Source organism: Caretta caretta, chromosome 5 (assembly GCF_965140235.1).
Source record: "Caretta caretta isolate rCarCar2 chromosome 5, rCarCar1.hap1, whole genome shotgun sequence".
Classification (NCBI taxonomy): Eukaryota; Metazoa; Chordata; order Testudines; family Cheloniidae; genus Caretta; species Caretta caretta.
In genome coordinates this window covers 74,921,806-74,941,574 of record NC_134210.1, presented here as the reverse complement: position 1 = coordinate 74,941,574, position 19,769 = coordinate 74,921,806, and the positions used below count along the sequence as shown (strand labels likewise).

The window sequence follows — 19,769 nt, the reverse complement described above, 5'->3', positions numbered from 1 at the left end:
AAAAACCAGAGAGAAAGATCCCCACACCTTTATATCAATAGCCCAGTGATTAGAGCACTCACCGAGACCTGAGTCCAAGTCCCTTTTTCAAATCAGGCAGAGTGGGAATTTGAAAACAAGTCTTCTAAGTCACAGGTGAGTGCCTTGGTATTCTAGAACACTCACACCAGCCAGCCTGCCCCAAACAGTCTTGATCAGGTAATCCCCAGCTGTCTTCTATATGAGGCCTGATCAGATAAGCATACTCTGAGAATGCCCTGCAGTTGAGAGAGATAGGGAATGCCTCACTTGCACATCCCACCATGGCTCAGGCATGAGCAAGGGCACCGGGCATCTAGTTGGCATCAGGACTTGGGCAATTTTGCTCATGAACTAGTGGGAACTTAGGTGTTGAGGAAGCATTACTGACAGAAACATAGGCACCTGCAGGATTAGGCAGCAGCTGAGTGGAGGTTTTGATAATCTCAGTGGCTGCTAAACGTTTGACTTTAGCACCTAAAATGGCAGTAAGATATATAAGTCCCTTTGTAAATCTAGCTCTTGGTGCTTAATACCCCCTGAAAGCAATGCTTTTTAAAACCCCACTAGGGCCTGTCTGCATCTTTAGGCCCCTGAATACCTTTACAAATCTAAACCTAAGGAACTTGCCCATCATGCAAGAAGACTGCAGAATGAAATATAACTCTGGGACTTCTGATTCCTCATCCTGTGCCTTAAATATAAGAGCATGCTTCCTCCAATAAGTAATTGCTGGTTCCTGCAGACCCCATCTTCACATTCATTTCTTTGTCTTAGTTCTGTGATTGGCCCATCTCTTCTCACTCCAATATTATGGTAGCAAACAGTCAGAACTTCAGCATGTGGGATTATTCTGAAGTGAAACCCTTGACAAGTGACAGTAGTAATCCTTCTTGAGCCTTCAGGTTTCTCCTACTTTGCTGCTGTGTCACCATGCCTTTGTGGGCCTTTATTGTAAAAGCAATTAGCTCTTACTATGGTAACAGCTGCAGAAATGTTTGCTTTTCTGTCTGTCATGTACTTAAAGAAAGCAAAACAAAATGACTCAAAATGATAATGCGTGATTTACCTGGAATCCTTAATTCCGCTGGTCAATAAATCTGCTACACTGCAAATGGCAGATAAGTAATTGGCTTGTTTTTGTTCATCTCTCTTGATAATACACACCATTTTGAGCAAGTGCTTCTGTTCCTTCTCCACTGCACTATCCCCAAGAGAAAGCATTGGCCTCCTCCCATCCACTTAGACAGATGTGTTTACCCTTAACTAGGTCTGTATCTGTAATGGGGAAAGGATAACGCCTGGGGGCTAGCCAGCTCCTCAGCTGGTAGTCATTGGTATAGCTCCATTGATAGCTATGGAGATATGATGAATTACACCAGTGGAGAATCTGGTCGTTAATGTGGCAGGGAAGAATGCAGAGGTGTATGTGAATTTTAATGGCATTTGTTATGTGTGGTTCCATGCGTCACAACTGTTAATTGCACAGCAGTTCTCTTAATGGATAGAAGGCTACTTCTTAAAAGCATCTTGAATGCCAGGAGCAGCTTTGAGAAGAGCACACAGTGAAAATATTAATAAATGTATAGCTGCTGGGTTGTAAGCCTTTTTGCGTCTAGTCACTGACTGATGAGGTAGCTTGCACTGTATAGTTACCTCCCCAGGGAATGACAGTTACCAAAGAGTCTTATTAGCACCTGACAGGGTCATTTAAATATCATGCATTCGTTGGGGCTTTATTATGAATATTGACAAAGCTGGAAGTAGTCTACACACAGACAATGGTGGCAGAGGTGACTGCATGGTTGTTTACCATTACCGTGTACTTGTGTGCTGTTACTCCTTGCCTTGCCCACTCAGACCCCAGTTGGTGCCAAAATTACTATTGACCCAATATTTTAAAGGGCAAAGGAATGAGTTGTTATGCAAAATTAAACCAAACAAGGTTATGCTTAATATTCGTTTATAAAGTTTTTTGTTTTCACTTTCGCTGTGTATTTTTTTCCCTTCACATGTTTACAAAAAAACCAAAATCTCTTTTATGTTTTTAACATTTTCCTTTTGTTTTGCAAAGTGCTGTGTGGTGTTCTTTAGTGGTTGTGTTTATTCCTTTGGAGGGTGTTTTCTTTCTTTTCCTGCACTCACAAACGACTTCATTCTAATTCTACTGAAACCACTTGCTACTTTATTTTCTGTGACACTGGTGCCTTGATGATGTCACATCCATATGTTCAGCTTTTAATTCAGCACAGGCATCTTGGGGAATATCTGTGGGGGTGCAAAGAGGGGCTTCTGTAAATGGGTTGACTCATGGGAATGTGACATTCGTGTGCCGCAGCTTCCGTAGCTAAATATACTCTGGAATTGTTGTTTCTGAGATACCTCACATTTCTTGCCAAAATGAAAATGTGTAGCGCACTTCATAGAGTAGGAGCTGTTTGTTGCCATTCCATTGGCCTTTTCATTTTGGCCACTGAATAATCTGTCATTGATATTGCAGAATGAAAAATTAATTGCGATTGGCAAACGCCACCATTTTTTCTTCTCCCAGCTCTCTCCAAAAAGAACACATTTCCAGAGTGTGCTTTTGTTTGTTTTTTCTTGCTGTGTTTTAATTTAATTCTTTGTGTTTCTCACCTTTGTCAAAACAGTAGCTCCTCACCTTGCAGTCTAACCTTCCCTTCTGCTGCCATTGTACTTAGTCTCCCTCCCTCAAGTCATAAAACCAAGCTCCTTGTGTGGGATATTCCAAGGCTTTACCCTGTACACTTGAATAGTATGACAGTGTTGTATCTATGTATGGTCCTACTAACAAAATGGGGAGTAGCTACATAAATCTACTAGAGGGTATAAATGAAGTAATTTTCTTCAACCATAACTGACCTTGCCCTTCATTACCCTCCTGGCCCTTGTCTGCTGTCTTCTGTCCTTGCTGCCTTTCTTTAGAAATATCTTTCAAGTCCTAGATTCATTAACACAAACACAGCAACCACTCTTTTCTCTCTCACTCGCTAGATGGCTGGAGCCTGCCCTTTAATCACATTGATAAATTAGATGCAGCAGCCGTGGCTTCCACTTTCTTGGTTTTGCCAGTTTTTATTCTGTCTAATTCAAGCAATAGAGAGGTTGGCTGCTTATTCCACTGACGGATTAAAGTCTAGGGGTTATTTTTAGCAGTTTTAATATTTGTCTCTTGCATGGTTAGGTGACCCTGACACCCTTCCTCTCTGAACAAACTTTTTGTTCAGTGTCTACAACACAATAATGGTACAACGCTGATTCAAAATAAGAGGTGAGGTGTACAAATGACAAGAGTAGCCAGTACATTAATTAGAATGTCATGGATGCAAATGTAAATATTATATATGTTGGAACCTCCTTTTTTCAGCTTCTCTTAACAATATTTGCAAACCTGTCTCTGTCACACAATTTTCTGTGCATCATTATGAAGTAGTCAACTAATAGACACAGGGCGGGCAAAGATTTTACATTTCAGGAGTCTGTCTAAAATAAAACATTTCCTTTTGCAGGAATAAGGTAGTGTTGTTATTATTATTATTACGACTACTATTTGAATGATTTGCTGAATGTTGACACTATACTTAGCATGGGGAGTTCACAAAAATAAAGCCAAAGAGCCAAAATTATGTGAGATTTCCAGTACTATCATGATAGAGGGGATTGAGAAGGTAGAAATTCAGCTGGAGTTTTAATGGTTATTTACTGAAATCCTGTTCACATTGAACTGAAATGAAAACAATAAGAACCTACAGTAAAGATGGAGGCTCAGCTTCATTTTGTATAAATTGCGGCATGGGTGAATTTGGTCCAGAGAGTACATTTAAATTTGCTCTATTTTTACATGAATTTATTTTGATTTTTTCAAGGTATGGAAGGATTCCAAGCATGTTTACAGAAGAGCAGTAGGGGAATTCCTTATTATCCTGCTGCCATTTTGTAATAACTCAGAAGCGGATTCTGTGTAGCACAGAATTTGTCCAGATCATCCTTTGAGTTCAGTGTTATCTTTTCAATTTCCAAGGTCAGCAAATATTCCTTAGCCAGTCATAGTTATGGGATATCAGAAGGGACTGACCCTTGCTAAAAATTGTCAGTTTAATCAATGAAGTAGCTGCATGCACAATCAATTCCATTGTTAGGAGGCCAGGAAGGAGACTTGTACCCAAGATGTACATGACTGAAGTAAGCACTACAATTACACCTACTGCTCTAGATACCTGTTTTCAGTATCCCTGATCAAAGTCAAACCCTTGTCCATACAGTATGAAGTGCATGGTCAGCTACTTCCGTTTCACAACATTTCTAACTACTAAGAACAGAACCTAGATGCTGGAGAAGCAGTGAAACTAGAGACAGTCAGGGCTGACCCTTTGATTTGTTACTCTGCTGGTGGAACTCTATTCCTAGAGGGCAATCCAATTAAAACAGAGATATAAAAAATGTGACAGAGTGGACAGTCAACCCTGACTATCTGTATCTCCATTGCTTCTCTAGCATCGCTCAGCAGTTCGTGGAGACAGATTGGAAGTGAAGTTAGTTATAATCCAAGTAATATTCTATTTCATACTGGGATTTCAGTAAAGTGACTTGAGACGGCACAGGATTTAGTCTGTTTAAATCTTTTATGTATCTCTATGTAGATTAATTTAAGTAGAGGTTGTGTAGATGAACCATTCCTAACAAAACCCAATAGGTTTTTTTTTCTTTAAAATGTTCTTAGGTGAATTATCATCAAATTGTTGAATACTGTTCCTTTTATAACATGGATGTTTACATGTTTGTCACATAATGGGTCTTCACTGGAGCTGTAAGAAATTTTCTTTTAAAATAATCAAATGCTTGTCTGGAATAGTCCTAATAAGTGGCTTCTCTTGGGGAATTGGATGGCTTGGGGATTTGGCAATGGGATTCAGAGCTTTTCAACTCTAGGACTCCAGTCGGATTGCAGACCAGGTCAGTACTAACAATATCATCACCATAGAAATGGCGTTAGTGATCTCAGTGCAGTTCCTAATGGACAGGTGTCCTCATTGCAAAAGCTACCATCATAACTGGCAGCCTCAGCAAAAAGGTTCACAGCTAAACGGAGTTGGAAGCAGAATTATTCTGACTCCTTGAGAAGTGGTCCCTGTAGTTCAGATTTAGGCACATTAGCAGAGCGTTGCGAAGAGGCTTTTACTGATGACACTTCTGCTGTGTCTCCAGAACTATACAATACAACTTTTTTGCCTATTGCATATTTCATCGCAACTCTAGACCAAAACATGGTAGAATAACAGTAGTCACAGAAAGGTAATAATTAATAGCAAGAGACAGAAATTAAGGGGTATGGGTGAGAGAGGTAAAGAAACATTTTCAGCTGAAAGTGGAAATGAGATGGGAACTGATGCAAGAGAGAGATGAAGAAAGGCTGTTCCAGACAATAGACTGTCTTAAGACTTTATTTCAGTGAAACGTTCTCAAGACTGTAGCTGACAGATGGTGAAGGGAAAGAGAAGCAACTACTGCAAGGTAAGCAGAGGAGATAAGAGATAGGAGGTCCATGAATAAGTTTTAAAACAAAGAGAGAGGAGGTCATGTAATGCAGAATAACAATTTAGTAGCATCTCCATTAGCTCCTGGCTGAATCTCTTTTAGATCTTCATTTGAATCACAAAATAATTGACTCCCCAACTGATACAATCACAAAGCTTTCTAAACAATATGTGGACTCCTTTTGGAGTTGTAAGAAAGAAAGCAAAACTCGCAGCACTAAAAGATGGGAGAAGATCAGGAAGACAGTCGAGAGGAGAGAACCATGCTTTCTGCAAAATGCTGAGTCTGGTAACCAAGATCACACACGGGATTGCCCTACATTTGACCACAGTAATTAATTTTAAATCAAAACAGCTCTACAATCTTTCTTAGACCAACTAGCTGGAAGGGTAGATGGATTTCATAATTAGCTAACAGCTGAGGAACCATCAGTAACAATGTATGAATCAACTCAAATAGCAACAGAAACCTGTCAGCCTACTCCAAGGATAAAGATGAAGATACTGAAAACAGAAGCTGCCAACTTAACATATGACTTCTGGGTCTCCCTGGAAGAGTAGAAAACCCTGATCCAAAGAGCTTTTTATTTGAAAGAACATCCAAACTACTGGATCTACAAGTAAAAAGGGAATACATTAAAAACGGAGATCATCAGGTGTCAAAAGTGGCTTCAGGAGACGAGTTCACCCCCAACCTGTAATTATCCACTTACATAACTTTAAAAGCCTGCAATCCATCATAGCCACATTTGACAACTGACAAGCTCTATTTTTAATGTTTTGCCTTTTTAGTTGTAGATCTAGTAGCTTGGGGGGGGGGTCCATTCAAAAAAAAGCTCTTTGAATTAGAGTTTTCCCCTCTTTCAGGTAGCAAGAAAGAAAGATGTCCCTCCAACAGGGAAAAACTGCAATTGCCACAGGACTTTTCTCCATCTTTGCAGCAAAAGATGCTGCATCCCATTCAGCAAGAATCAGGGTATCAGATATATTTCCTCAAGGACTACATTCACAGCTGCACTCTCCTATCGGGGCAGCTGCATGGTGAAGCACAAAGGATTTGACTTTCTGATTCTGGGGCCAGTTCTACACTAATCCTGAAATATTTTCAGATGGGGAACGGCTGTAAAGTACATTAGCCAGGCTTTGGCCCCACACAGTCATCACAATATCAGAAAATAGCCAGAGAACAGTTGGAGGCAATGATGTAAGTGCTGGCTACACCAGCTCTATGATAATTATAGTGACTTTATGCTAATTGGAGGGTTATCAGGCAGCATAAAGAGGTCAGGTCTCCAGGAGAGAATCTGGCCTTTCCAACTGAAAAGCCTCTGAAAGTCAAAGACACTTTAGAGCAAGTAACATAACTCTAAAAAGAGTCTTAAAGCACCTTTTTGTGTTAAATTAATGCCAGCATATAATTAAAATGGCAATACTCTGTTAAATTAAAGCTATTTGAATAATTCATTTTTCTTATTAGTTATATAGTATGTGCTTAGATTCAGTGATTATATTAATTAATAGGGAACATCTTCTGTAATAATTTTATGACAACCCAAGTGTTGATTGAGAGCAGCCTACACTTTCCATATAGCCTACAGATTATTTACTAATTGCATGATCCTATATGAAATACCACTTTTTATGTCGATAAACTTCCCCTGACCATTTTCAATATCCTTTCTCTGCTGATATTCCGAGCATATATTGATCATTACACTTGCTTAGGATTATGAAAAAAGAGATAAATTGAGATGTCTTCTTTCACTCAAGGATGTAGCTTAGTTTACTGATTAATAACTAACACACTTAATTACGAAAGTTTAAGTAGCATAATTCAGATTTTGTCAAGGTTTATTTTATTTAATATTAAACACAGTAAGTCAATTGCATTGCACCTGATAAGCAATCTCTCCTACAAATGTCCTTGATTCAGCGAAGTACTTCAGGCTGCAGGGCCTGAACAGGATTTTCCCTGCAGTTGCTCCTGGTGGGTATCAGGCGCTGTGGCACTGGATAGCACTTCTGAGATAATCTCTCCTGTGATCTCAATGCCCCTTCCCCTCCCCCCACCATCCCTCCCATGGAGGAGAAAGAAGCAGCAGCAACCTGACTGAAATGCAGAGGGATGAGGATCCTGTGCAGTTTCATTCAGCCATCTTGTGCAAATGCACTATGATAGTAATTATGTTTAAGAATATTGTTAAATTTAGACATGTAATTTAATAAGTTTACAATAGATTAACCATCCGCTAGTTCACCTATGGAAGCAACATTGTACATAGTGACGATTACTTACCCAAGAATTCCTTTGCTACAGCCATGAAACAAAATACAACCTCCCACCACAACTCTTCTGCAGTTGCTAAAATTCTGTATTTGGACTATTAAAGGCATTAACCACCTAATAAAATGTAAGTACGTTCTCTGTGCTCTAAATTGAGGCTATACATCAAAATGTCTCTAAACATAATGGGGCAGATCCTCAGCTGATTTACATTGCAGTTTACACCAGCTGAGGATTTTAATGCTGTATTAAAGTTAAATCCCTCCCCAACTTCCAGATAAACAAAAAAAAAAAATCTAAAATCTTCAATATTATCCTTAGGAAAGGCCTTAAAGAAGACCTTAGCAATGTCTACAGGCTGCTAAGCACAAATTGTAAAGACTTTTCTTCCCATTCCAAAGACCACAATTCCTCATCTAAAATAAATATGAAGTATTTAGCTTCTAAGATAAGTGTAATACTCATCTCAACTAACACACCAATATATACCTTTCTAGAAGCGTAGGATCTCAACGACCAGAAATACAAATGGAGACTCCTCTTTACACATATTTAAAAAATAAAGTATTTTTTCACCAGTATATCAGAGCAGATCCTCTGCTGGTGTAAATTGTCATATGGAGCTATATTTTAAAATAATTGGCAGGTGACAGCAGTCTCCTCATGAGATTTTGAGATGTATTTAAAGCATACCTTGGTGGGATTACTGTTTCATATACGGCACAGCTATTTTAGCAGAACAGTCAAGCCTGGATAAGAAACTGTACTCCTTTTAAGGACAACTGAGGATTGGTATTTTCCATGAAACAAAAGCTCAACTGGAAATGCAGCTTGACAACATTATCACATCTAGGGCCCAGACGATTCTTTTGTATGCCCAACAATCATTTTTTGAATGTAAAGACCCTTGAATGCTTCCAAAAATATGCCATCCCACTAATGATTTGTCTATGATACTTACAATTGTGACAGCAGAAAACAAATGGTGTATTTTTAAAATTCTATTACCCCCCCCAACCCTATGTTATTCTCTCCCATATACTCCTACAAAAAGACAAAGATGTCGTAAAATCCTGCCATTACTGAAGAGCAAGCGGTATCATTTGAAGCAGTGCTATCAATGTGCATAAGAAAGTGTAAGGGACCTCACACATGGCAACTGTCCCAAGTCCAACAGCTTCAGTGACAAGTTCTGTAAGTCCGTTCTGGAGCGTCAACTGTCAAATGCTACAGTTGGTCTATCCCTCTCCAGACCAGGGAATCTGACCCAGTTCCAGTTTGGAAGCCAGTATAACTGCACTCCTGGGAGGGTGGGAGGAAGAAGATAAAAATTCAGAATATTATCATTCACATCAATTAATTTAATAATAAAGTACTGGTAAAGAGTCTTTTTTTTTAAAGGCGCTGTCTAGTCCTACCACTATTAATTCAAACTGACCAATCTGACTATAGTCCAGGGATGGCCACAAGTCATAATATTTGGTAAACAATAAACATCATTCATCACATTAAACTAACAAAAGTGGCCTTGTCACATTAGATGCTCTAATATTACATAGTCCCACAGAACCCATCTGTTTGTAGTACTGGAGAAATCTAATTTCTAACATCATTTTACAGCCTCCATCATGTTCTACAGTTCTTCATGACTGGCACCCAATCAGACTCTCTCAAGAGGGGCACAAAGCAAGTGTGGCCTCTGTGACTTATTTGGTATGCTCTCACCATTGAGCCGCTTGCAAGCACTACAGACACTCTGCAGAGATTTAGGGAATCAGAATCCATAATAAAGAACATAGCTGTTTTTGCAGATGACATCCTGCTTTATCATCACAAAACACTAGTCTCCATTCAGTGCCTTAAATAAGGCTTGAAAGCCTGCAGCACTCTGTATATTTTTTGCTAAATATGGCCAAGTCAAAGGTGATGCACTAAGGCACCCATTCAACAAGACACTAATTAATTTTCCATGCCAGAGGTCCTCTGAGGGATTCATATGCCACAAGGTACAGATCTATAGTTTAACTAAGATAATATTGCTAAATCTGCAACCCCTTGTAAATATCTGACATCAAGACCTTTAAAGATGAAATAACTTAGCATTATCTATGTTTGGCTGAGAGAACTTGATAAAAATGAATGCCTATCCCCAAGTGAGGTATTGCCTACATGTCCACCCCATACTTCCACCTACATGGCATTAAAAAGACCTAAACAGAATCTGCAGCAATTTTATATGGCATGGAAGGAGACCAATAAGCAGCTTGTTGAAGCTCCAAAGACAAAAAAAAAATCCTGTCCAGGGACAATTCTATAGTAGATCAGACAACATCCTGTCCTAAGGAACATTCCACAAATATGCAAGAATCCTATCAGGTACCTTGGTATAACACCATAATTCTCATTGACTTCCATGGCATGCAGACTGCCAGGTTTTCCTCCCGGACAGGAAGATGTTGATTTTAAAAAATGAACAGAAACAGAAACTTTACAGAAACAACAACAAATCCAAAGAGGAAAATTTGAACTGGATCCTGAAATGAATGGGAAGCCAGGGAAGTTGTTTGAGGATGAATGTTGGGAGCATACGGCACATAATAGAGTCTGGAGACCTAGGACTGGGCAGGAAGCCATAGAGAAGGGAAGTGCAAGAGTTAAGGTGAGAGGAGTGAAAGGCATAGATGAGAATTTCATTAGAGGTACACACAAAGCAGTTAAGCCGTGACGTACAGTGGTGAAAACAGATTTGCAGACGTGGGAGATCTAGGAAAATAGAGTCAAGAATCAACATTATAAGCAATAGAGGGAAAAAACAAGTCTGAATCATGGCATAAGATCAAGGCCATCAAGTTGTGCTTCTGTTTGGGCCTCTTACCCAACAGAAATATTGCTGTATTGCTGTATTTGAGATCAAAGGCAAAAGCTTACCTGATCAAGACAGGGTAGAGAGTGTAGGATCTCTGAAAGTGTTAAAAGAGAGGCATAAGCAAGTATCATCAGGGTAAATATGGTGGACAATTTTAAAGGTAGCAATAAGATGAACGAGAGGGTGAAGGTAGAAAAATGCAGAGGACCAAGAATTTGACTTAATGGAGTTCCATAGGTGGAAGGGTTTCAGTATGCAGATGGAACCACCAGCCCAGTTGGAGAACAAAGTGTGAGATAGATGGGAGTAGTACCATGACAGGATGTCTAACAGAGAAAATGTTCAGTAGTGTACCTGTGCCACTCAAGTGCGAGAGAGAGCATACCTGTAATGATTTCTGTTACTCCATTGTCTGGAGTTACTCCAGATTTGAACTGGTATAACTAAGCGTAGAATTCAGCTCCTGGTCTTCTATTTTGAGGTGGGAATGGAAGTGTAGATATAAAGAGGGGTTTCTGTAGTGTGGGCATTGCCTCAAATTCAAAATGATCGAACACTCACTGAATTTATTCAAGGTCATAGGGAGTGCGATAAGGAGAGAAAAATAACAAGCATGATATCACCTATGTACCAACTATTTTCTCCTCTCCACCTGCTTGCTTCTGTCCTCTGATTATTTCTAAGACACAGTCATCCAATCTTTCCTTTTACTGAACAATAAATAGGAAAATATATTTTGATTCACACATTCAAGATGTTAGAGTAAAGCTTTGAGGTCAGGTCCTTTACCATTAGTGTAGAAGCAACTAAAATGTCAACAACCATATTTGCTTTTTATCACAAAATACACAATAAATATTGTGATTTTAATTATATGAAGGATTCACAGAAGTCTCACAGATTTTCAAACAGTTTTCCCTTTCGCCCTTTCTTTGTGCAAGAGCAGAGCTAACTTAAGGCGTGATTCTGCAACCCTTACACACAGACACGGTCCAGTTGAAGGCACAAGGACCATCCCCATGAACTAAGGACCACTTGCACTAGAAAAGGTTGCAGGATCAGTCCTTTAGTTTTTTGACAGCTTAATAGCACTCTTGATGGACCTCAGAGGATATGATATACAGGGCACAATCTTATTAAACATACATCTGGGTACTCAATAGATACTTCATTAATTAGTTCAGCTGTGCCCTCTTGATTTGGACTAATACCTTCCCTTAAAAATGTTACTTTCATGTTTTGTCTTGAAAAAAGGATTGGAGTGGATGAGAAATCCAATTTATGATTTTGGGTCACACACATAATGATGAAAAATTAACCCCAATTCTTCCTCAAGTCTGCTAGTCAGAGAAGCTTGCAGTTTCATAGAGCTATGCACAGCTGCTTATGCTGACATTCAGCAAACTTGAGTTTTCCCCCTGGGCAGAGAGGTCATAGATCAGAATCAGCTGTGTGGAAAGAGAAGCAGTGCCAGAGAATTTCTCAATGACGGCTTCTCTTTTCTTGACACTGCATATAAGAACTGCCTTGGGAGCGACACAAGGCCGCCCTGAATACATAATGCCTACTGCTGCCTTCATATAGGAAAAAAGCTCAATTTGTTCTGTTCCCTGAGAGGAGTTAACATGCAGGGAAATGGGAACAGCTAAGATGAGCGATGCATGTTGCATGCTACAACAATTACTCTGGACCCCTGAAATCATACATATTCACAGGAGCATATGTAAATCTAGTTCAATACAGCTGTGAGACGATCCCCTGAAGTAAACTAATAAAGAGCAGCTAAATATCTTTAAGCTTATCCCAAGCACTGTAGAAAGATCCTAAAATGTGCTCAGAGATTCTTTTACATCAGAAGAAATTTTAAGATGCAAGGCAGCATAAAGTTTCTCTCTTCAAAGAAAAAGCTACAAAGGAATTAATTTTCCTGGGGATTTGGATTTTATTGTACATTTTGTTTTATCTTTTGCAAGCGCCCATATTTTTTTTTCCATAGGAAACACAATTGTTATGCTTTATCACACACACGCATCTAAAATTACCTTTGCTCATTGTGAAGGGTGAAAGGGGAGAAGTACGTACAGTACTAAAATCAGTAAAGTTCACAATGAACAGCCATTGAATACCATTAGTCATTGGGGGAAATGGTGTCAGGCAATTTTAACTGTAAGGGCTTACCTTATGTTTAACCTTTGGGACAAATTAAAGTGTGCAGATTTCAGAGCTGTAGTTCTCTCTCATAAATAATAGATCCAGTGGCATATGTACTTTGAACCTAATGTCATGTTTTAAAAATTCAGTAAATTAGTTCATTTGTGGAGGTACCACTCACAAAACAGATTATAAAAACATCAGACAGGCCAGGCCTCCAATCTTTACTCAGACACACATCCCTTTGATTTCAGTGGAAGGTTTGCCTGAATAAGAATTTCAGCATTGGGCCTTTAATTCATAACTACATTACAAGCTTTTTAAGAGAGAAATTATTTATAAAAATATTTCTCCTTAATGCTAGATCTTCAGTATTGTACAGTCAATAGAGCCAACCCATGCATTAGGATTTCTGTGGCTGCTATAATGCACACTAAAAATGGATTGCCTGCCTCCCATTGAACTAAAGACTGTACATGGCTCCTAAAGAAGTTTTTTTAGGTCACCATGCCAGCTCTTTGACCTGGAACCTTTAGAACACTCATGGTGGAGAGGATTTTTTTTACATTTGACCCTTACGTTTAAGACTATCATTCATTAGATTTTTTTTCCTTCTCATTATAAGCAAAGCCATGCATGTACATCTTCTCCTCTTGTAGGACACAATCACTTTTTTTTTTTTTTATGGAGAGAGTTAGGCTGAAAGTCATTCATCAGGAGGGGCAGGGGTAATTTAATTTGGATCAGTTGGAAGAAGGGAAAAAATACCTTCAAAAACCAGTAGACAAGCCCTTCTTGGAGGGACCACTATTGAGATTAGGGACCAGTAATCACTGTCTCTCCTTTATGCTTGATGAGAAACTCCAATGCTTTTCAGGTTGCACTGCATGTTATTAAAGACACATAGTCACAGGATTTTTTTCATAGTTTTGCAGTCCCTTCTGGCCTTGAAATCTACAAAGCTATGAAATATATATGAAACTTTACAACTGCAAACTAACCTCATTCTTCCCTCTAGCATATGTGCACACTGTTTTGATATTGCAGAATTTCCTCAGAAATGCTGGGCTGCTGGTATAGATTGTTCAGAGCGAGAGAAATGCAATCAATCACATGAAACTTGTATTTGTAGAGCTGTATGAAAACAACAGGGCAATGGTCCCCATTAAAAATTTATCCTTTACCAGCGGTTTTAACAGGAGTGTTTAACTGTTGGCAAATAGTACTTCTTATATTTTTAAATGGTGAGATTGGCAGGTCCAGCAGAAGGGATACTGAGTAAGACTGCACTGGGCCAGTGGAACAGAAGGAGTAGAAGGAGGGGGGAAGCAGGTTGCTTACTTGTCTCCATGATGAGGAGCTCCCAGCAGAGTAGGAGATACCAGATGATTGGTGTTGTGGGTGAGATTGTGGGCTTCCTGACCTTGAAAGTGTTCCTTCAAGCAAAGTAATTATATCAAAAAGCAAAAAAAAAAAAAAAAAAATTGGAGACCATGGGTATTCCCATACCTGCTGTCAACTCAGATCTGGATGTGTAGTTTAACTTCAGCTGATTATTTTGTGACACATGTATTTAGGGAAGCGAAAAAAAGCTTTAAAATACCTTGAGGGGCTTTCCAGACCTGAAATAGACTTTATCAGTATGTGAATGTATGTAAATACAGCACTAACACTTGAATACACATATTGAAAACCCATTCTTTTGCATCCAGAAATTATATTTTAAAGTCCATAAACACAAACATTCATATTGAGCCAATACCACCACCCTTTGTCGTGCTAATTAAGTCTAATGCAGAGAGAGAGGTACACAAACAACAAACAAAAAGCTGGTACTAAACAAAAAATGCGAACAGCAGGTTTTCCTCTTTATTCAGGCTCACCTTGCCCAATGTGCATGTATGCCTAGCTCCCAATTAAACCTTAAGTGATTCAAAAGGTGGGGGGGAATGGAAGTGGCCTGAATCCCATTCAACCACTGACTGTATCATGTCAAGATGTGAAGCTCAAAATAGCTACAACGTGTACAACTCCTTGGCTGCCTCCTTGCCATGATGTATTTAGTCATTGAAACTTTATACCCAATTAGTAGTTTCCCTTTATCCCTGCCAAAATATCATATATCATTTACCATCTCTAAGTTCCATTTCCGTGTATGCCATTGCCAGTGGTTAGGTTTAGTACTTCACCATCTGGTTCACATTATACTGGAAAACAAGAAGACGACAGCTTCTTGCTGAGATAACCACATAGCACTCTCATTTCACTTTTGGTGTGGTCATCCTGTTTGTCCTGGGTGCAGCTCAGAGTATAGAGATGTCTTTTAATACAGACTACAGCTAACAACAGTACTGAAATGAAAATGCATTGTTTGTGGTGACAGGTAGCTAGCTTATTCATGTGTTCTAGTGACGGGAGCAGATTCTGCTTTCAGTTACATGTGTGACCTCCATTGACTTCAGTGGCGTTGTATGTGAGGAGGTGAGGTCAGAATTCAGCCCCTTGTATTTCTGGAATGTCTTTTCAATAAGCTATTCAAACCAGAAAACTGAGCTAGTTCGTTTTCGTTCACCAAAGCAGTTGTGATGAGTTCACTGAAATATCAGACTTGCCTTCACCATAAAGCAAACTCCAGAATCTATTTTCAGAGGACTCTGACTCTAGGGCTTTTCTTGATGTTTTGCTATCTCTATCTGTGATCACAGACAAGACAAACAAACTCAGGCTTGTACATGGGAGACTTTTTTTGACTGCATGTAACAAAAAGAATACAGAGAGTTTTTGTTGGATCTGTGGTCACTGGGTCTGCTCTCCACAGATGCCTATTAATCACTTCACTATGGAGACAGACACATCCATCATATCATAACAGCCTAGAAACAAGAAAGCTGGTGAACTGATAGGAAGACAAAAAAATGGAAGAACCACCACATTTTATATTATGACTTGGGCTTTCCTTGTTCAAAGTTATGATTTTCACAGATACTAAGGTCAGAAGGGACCATTATGATCATGTAGTCTGACCTCCTGCAAAATGCAGGCCACAGAATCTCACCCACCCACTCCTGCGAAAAACCTCTCACCTATGTCTGAGCTATTGAAGTCCTCAAATCGTGGTTTAAAGACTTCAATGAGCAGAGAATCCTCCAGCAAGTGACCCGTGCCCCATGCTACAGAGGAAGGCGAAAAACCTCTAGGGCCTCTTCCAATCTGCCCTGAAGGAAAATTCCTTCCTGACCCCAAATATGGCGATCAGCTAAACCCTGAGCATATGGGCAAGATTCACCAGCCAGATACCCAGGAAAGAATTTTCTGTAGTAACTCAGATCCCACCCCATCTAACATCCCATCACAGACCATTGGGCCTATTTACCATGAATATTTAAAGATCAATTAATTACCAAAATCATGTTATCCCATCATACCATCTCCTCCAGAAACTTATCGAGTTTAATATTAAAGCCAGATAGGTCTTTTGCCCCCACTGCTTCCCTTGGAAGGCTATTCCAAAACTTTACTCCTCTGATGGTTAGAAACCTTTGTCTAATTTCAAGTCTAAACTTCCCAATGACCAGTTTATATCCATTTGTTCTTGTGTCCACATTGGTACTGAGCTTAAATAATTCCTCTCCCTCTCTGGTATTTTGCTTTGGTTCTTAATACATCATACTTGAACAGTCTGATATATGACATTGATTGTTTCTTAAGAGGTGTTTCTGTTGACTTCGGTGGGATCAAGCCCTTTAAACACAGCTTAGCTAAGGTAACTTATATGTTCTTTTATATAATGTAGGAATGGTTAGTTGGGCTTCAGAAGACAGTTTTCAGAGACCAAGGTCACACAGTACAACTGCATTTTAGTGTTGAAGACATTAAACCTATGGATAATTATTACCAGGCCAGTAATGAACCAGTGCAGATAAATAAGAATTCATCTGAACTTTGTCCATCCCTCATGTCAGAGCTGAAACATTTTGAAGTTTATGAAACATTTTTCTTAGGTCCCCATCAAAAACCAACCACCCACTCACTACCTTAATAGCATGTTCTCTTGGGGGGTGAAGATGGGCCATGATGCCTGTTTCTGTCCTCCAACACTAGGTCTCCTCTCCTGAATGCAACTTGCTATCATGGTGTGGAGTGACAGAACCAAGTTATCCTTCTTCTAGACCTCTAAATCTCATCCCTTTACATTTAAATGGCATTCTGGGGTTTCCTCACAATTTATGCATGACTGTATATACAGTAGAATGATAAATCCCAGAGGATGTGAAATCACTCCCCTTTCATTGGATGAGCAGCTTTGATGGAAAAGTAGGAAGAGATGATCTTGCATGCTCCAGGATTTTACAGTCTCAGAAAGTACTGGGCATAAATTCTGAGGACACACAGAATTATTTTCATATTTTAAATTGGTAAGATCAACAGGCCCAGGAAAATGAATACCAGACACAATTGCATTGGTTCAGTGGAAGCGGTTCCCTTGAACAGCAAAAGGAAGAGATCAGGTTGATTACTATCTCCATGAAGAGGAACACCCACCAAAAAAGTGAGGACATCAGATGACTAAACTGTCCCTCGGTCTCTCAAGAGGATAGCATAGCCTATATGGGAAAAGGGATGTATTCGGGAGGGAGAGTGCTAGGCTGGTTCGAGGACCCCAAGAGTTTTTGTTAAGTATCAATATGATTAGATCCTTAACTACATGTAGGGCCTGATTCCTAGAGGTGCTGAGCACTCATATCTTCAAGCCTATGACCTCGGACGCTTTTGAGGTTTACTACCACAGTTATCCAACATGCTTTCTCTTTCATGATTTATTTGAATGTATTCTGTAAATAACATAAACCTGTCCAGGGAATGGTTTGTTGTCATTTATGGAGATCAACCTGCACATGCTATCTGGAAATAATATGAACATGTTTGTAGGAAGATCTTTCAAGTTTATGTAAAGATAAGGTTGAGTTTGAAACAAAAGAAAACCCTTCTAATACACTTATAACCATATCAAATAAAATAAGCAATTAATGTTCATATTTAGAAAGGTATAATCAGTGAAGAGCTACTCAGCTACACCTAGAGCAAAGCCACAGAAACTGACCTTTGAGTCTGTTATGACAAAGCTCTCTTTTAGAGTTTATGAAGGTTTGGGCAGAATTTAGAACTCATGAAAGCGAGGCTCAAATGGCACTGGCTCAAGTCAAACTTCCTCATGAAATTCTGCCAGTGAAGAAAAACTGACCTCCAGCACCATTATTATTCCACACAGCTCTCTGGAATTCACATGGCCACTCATTCCGAATTGTGGGGTGGTTTTGTAACACGAGTTATAATACTTCAGAATCCATTTGTAATATGATAGTGATAGCAGGGTCTCATACAGTTTTTGGAAACAATAGCAAGGGCTCACTATATCACACAGTATCCAGAGGTGCTACCAATCCAAACAGCAGCAAAACTGTTAGATCAGTGGAAGAATTTGAAACATAATTGTTTCATTTTTATTTAATCTGTTTATTCCATTTTCTTATCCTCTTTTAAAAATATTTTTGAGCAAACTCAAGTGAAATAAGAAGCCCAGTAACTCAATATCAAAGTTTCAGAGTAGCAGCCGTGTTAGTCTGTATTCGCAAAAAGAAACGGAGTACTTGTGGCACCTTAGAGACTAACCAATTTATTTGAGCATAAGCTTTCGTGAGCTACAGCTCACTTCATCGGATGGATGTCAATGCACTTTACAAATATAAATGAGTTTGGTCTGAAACATCCTTCTGCGGTAAGTAAATATCCCTGTTTTACAGTTGGGGAAACTGAGGCCCAGAGAGTTTAAGTGACTTCTCCAGGGTCACAACAGGAAGAGTGTAGCAGAGCAAGGAATAGAATCCAGGTGTCCTCATTTCACATCCCATGCCTTAATCACTAGACCATGCTTCCTGTCAGTAAGGCACAAAAGGATTTGTATTTTGGCTGAAACTTTGAAACTGTGAACTTTCATGCTATTGTTGGTCTAAGCTCAACTATACGGCCAGATTCTACCATATATATTCACATTAAGTATTCCTTGTGGTAAAAGGGTGGCAAAATCTGACCCTTAAAAAGCTTCTGGGGCTTCTTGGAAGAGTCCGAAAAGCATTTAATTTGAAGATTGTTTCTAGTGACACATTGTTTTCCCTTTGGGCGTTATTTTACTTCCCTTGTTCTTTTATTACTAAGGACATTTACATGAATTCAGCATCTTTGTTTCTTAAGGGATCAGCTACTCCTGCTATTTTGTTCTGCACTTGAAATCACAATCCTCTGTCACAACACAAGTAATTTCCATGGCAACCAACTGTGATGTCACAAGCAGGATATTATGATTTCAAGAGCAGTTCAGCTTTTAAAATTCCTGATTTGTCCACTTACACACTGTAATTAAAATGGGGACAAGTATGCTACAGAAGTAGAACTGAATCTAGACAGAATGTTTATCAATGCTTTTCATGAGGCAACAGCAGTATTTCAATGTTATTTTGGAAACGTTTGCTGGGACTTTTAGCACTTGGTTCTAATTCTGGACCACAGCTATCTGCCCACCAAATACATAAAAGACAGGATTCCTGACACCGTTGATTTATGACATGAAAGATTGGTATCTTCACAAAGTCTTGTGAGGCCCTTCGAGGTACATTTTCTCTCTCACTATCTCTCATAATAAGAACATTGTTTATATTTCCTCAGAGTATGCTTTTAATGCACTTGCATTTGCACACTCTCCAGAGAAGGGAATGGGGTATTTGACTTGTGTTTTTTTAACTACTTTGTCAGGCACTTATGATCCGACAGTTGCGATTCCTTCTCACTTAGCATTAAAAGAGCCCAACAGGCTCCACACTTGCATTTGATTAGCGTGTGC

At 39.3% G+C, this 19,769-nt stretch overlaps 1 protein-coding gene across 6 annotated transcripts in view; it reads left to right on the top strand.

The window, feature by feature from the left end:
* SEMA6A (semaphorin 6A) overlaps positions 1–19,769 on the top strand; it is a 130,312-nt gene that overhangs the window by 105,400 nt on the left and 5,143 nt on the right. The window contains exon 20 of one of the 6 annotated variants that reach the window (XM_075128617.1): positions 3,224–3,493. The exons of the other annotated variants lie outside the window; for them this stretch is intronic. Coding sequence (XP_074984718.1) covers positions 3,224–3,249 — 26 coding nt within the window. The 3' untranslated portion in view covers positions 3,250–3,493. Of the gene's footprint in view, positions 1–3,223; positions 3,494–19,769 lie in introns of those variants that run through there. 6 annotated transcript variants of the gene reach the window in all.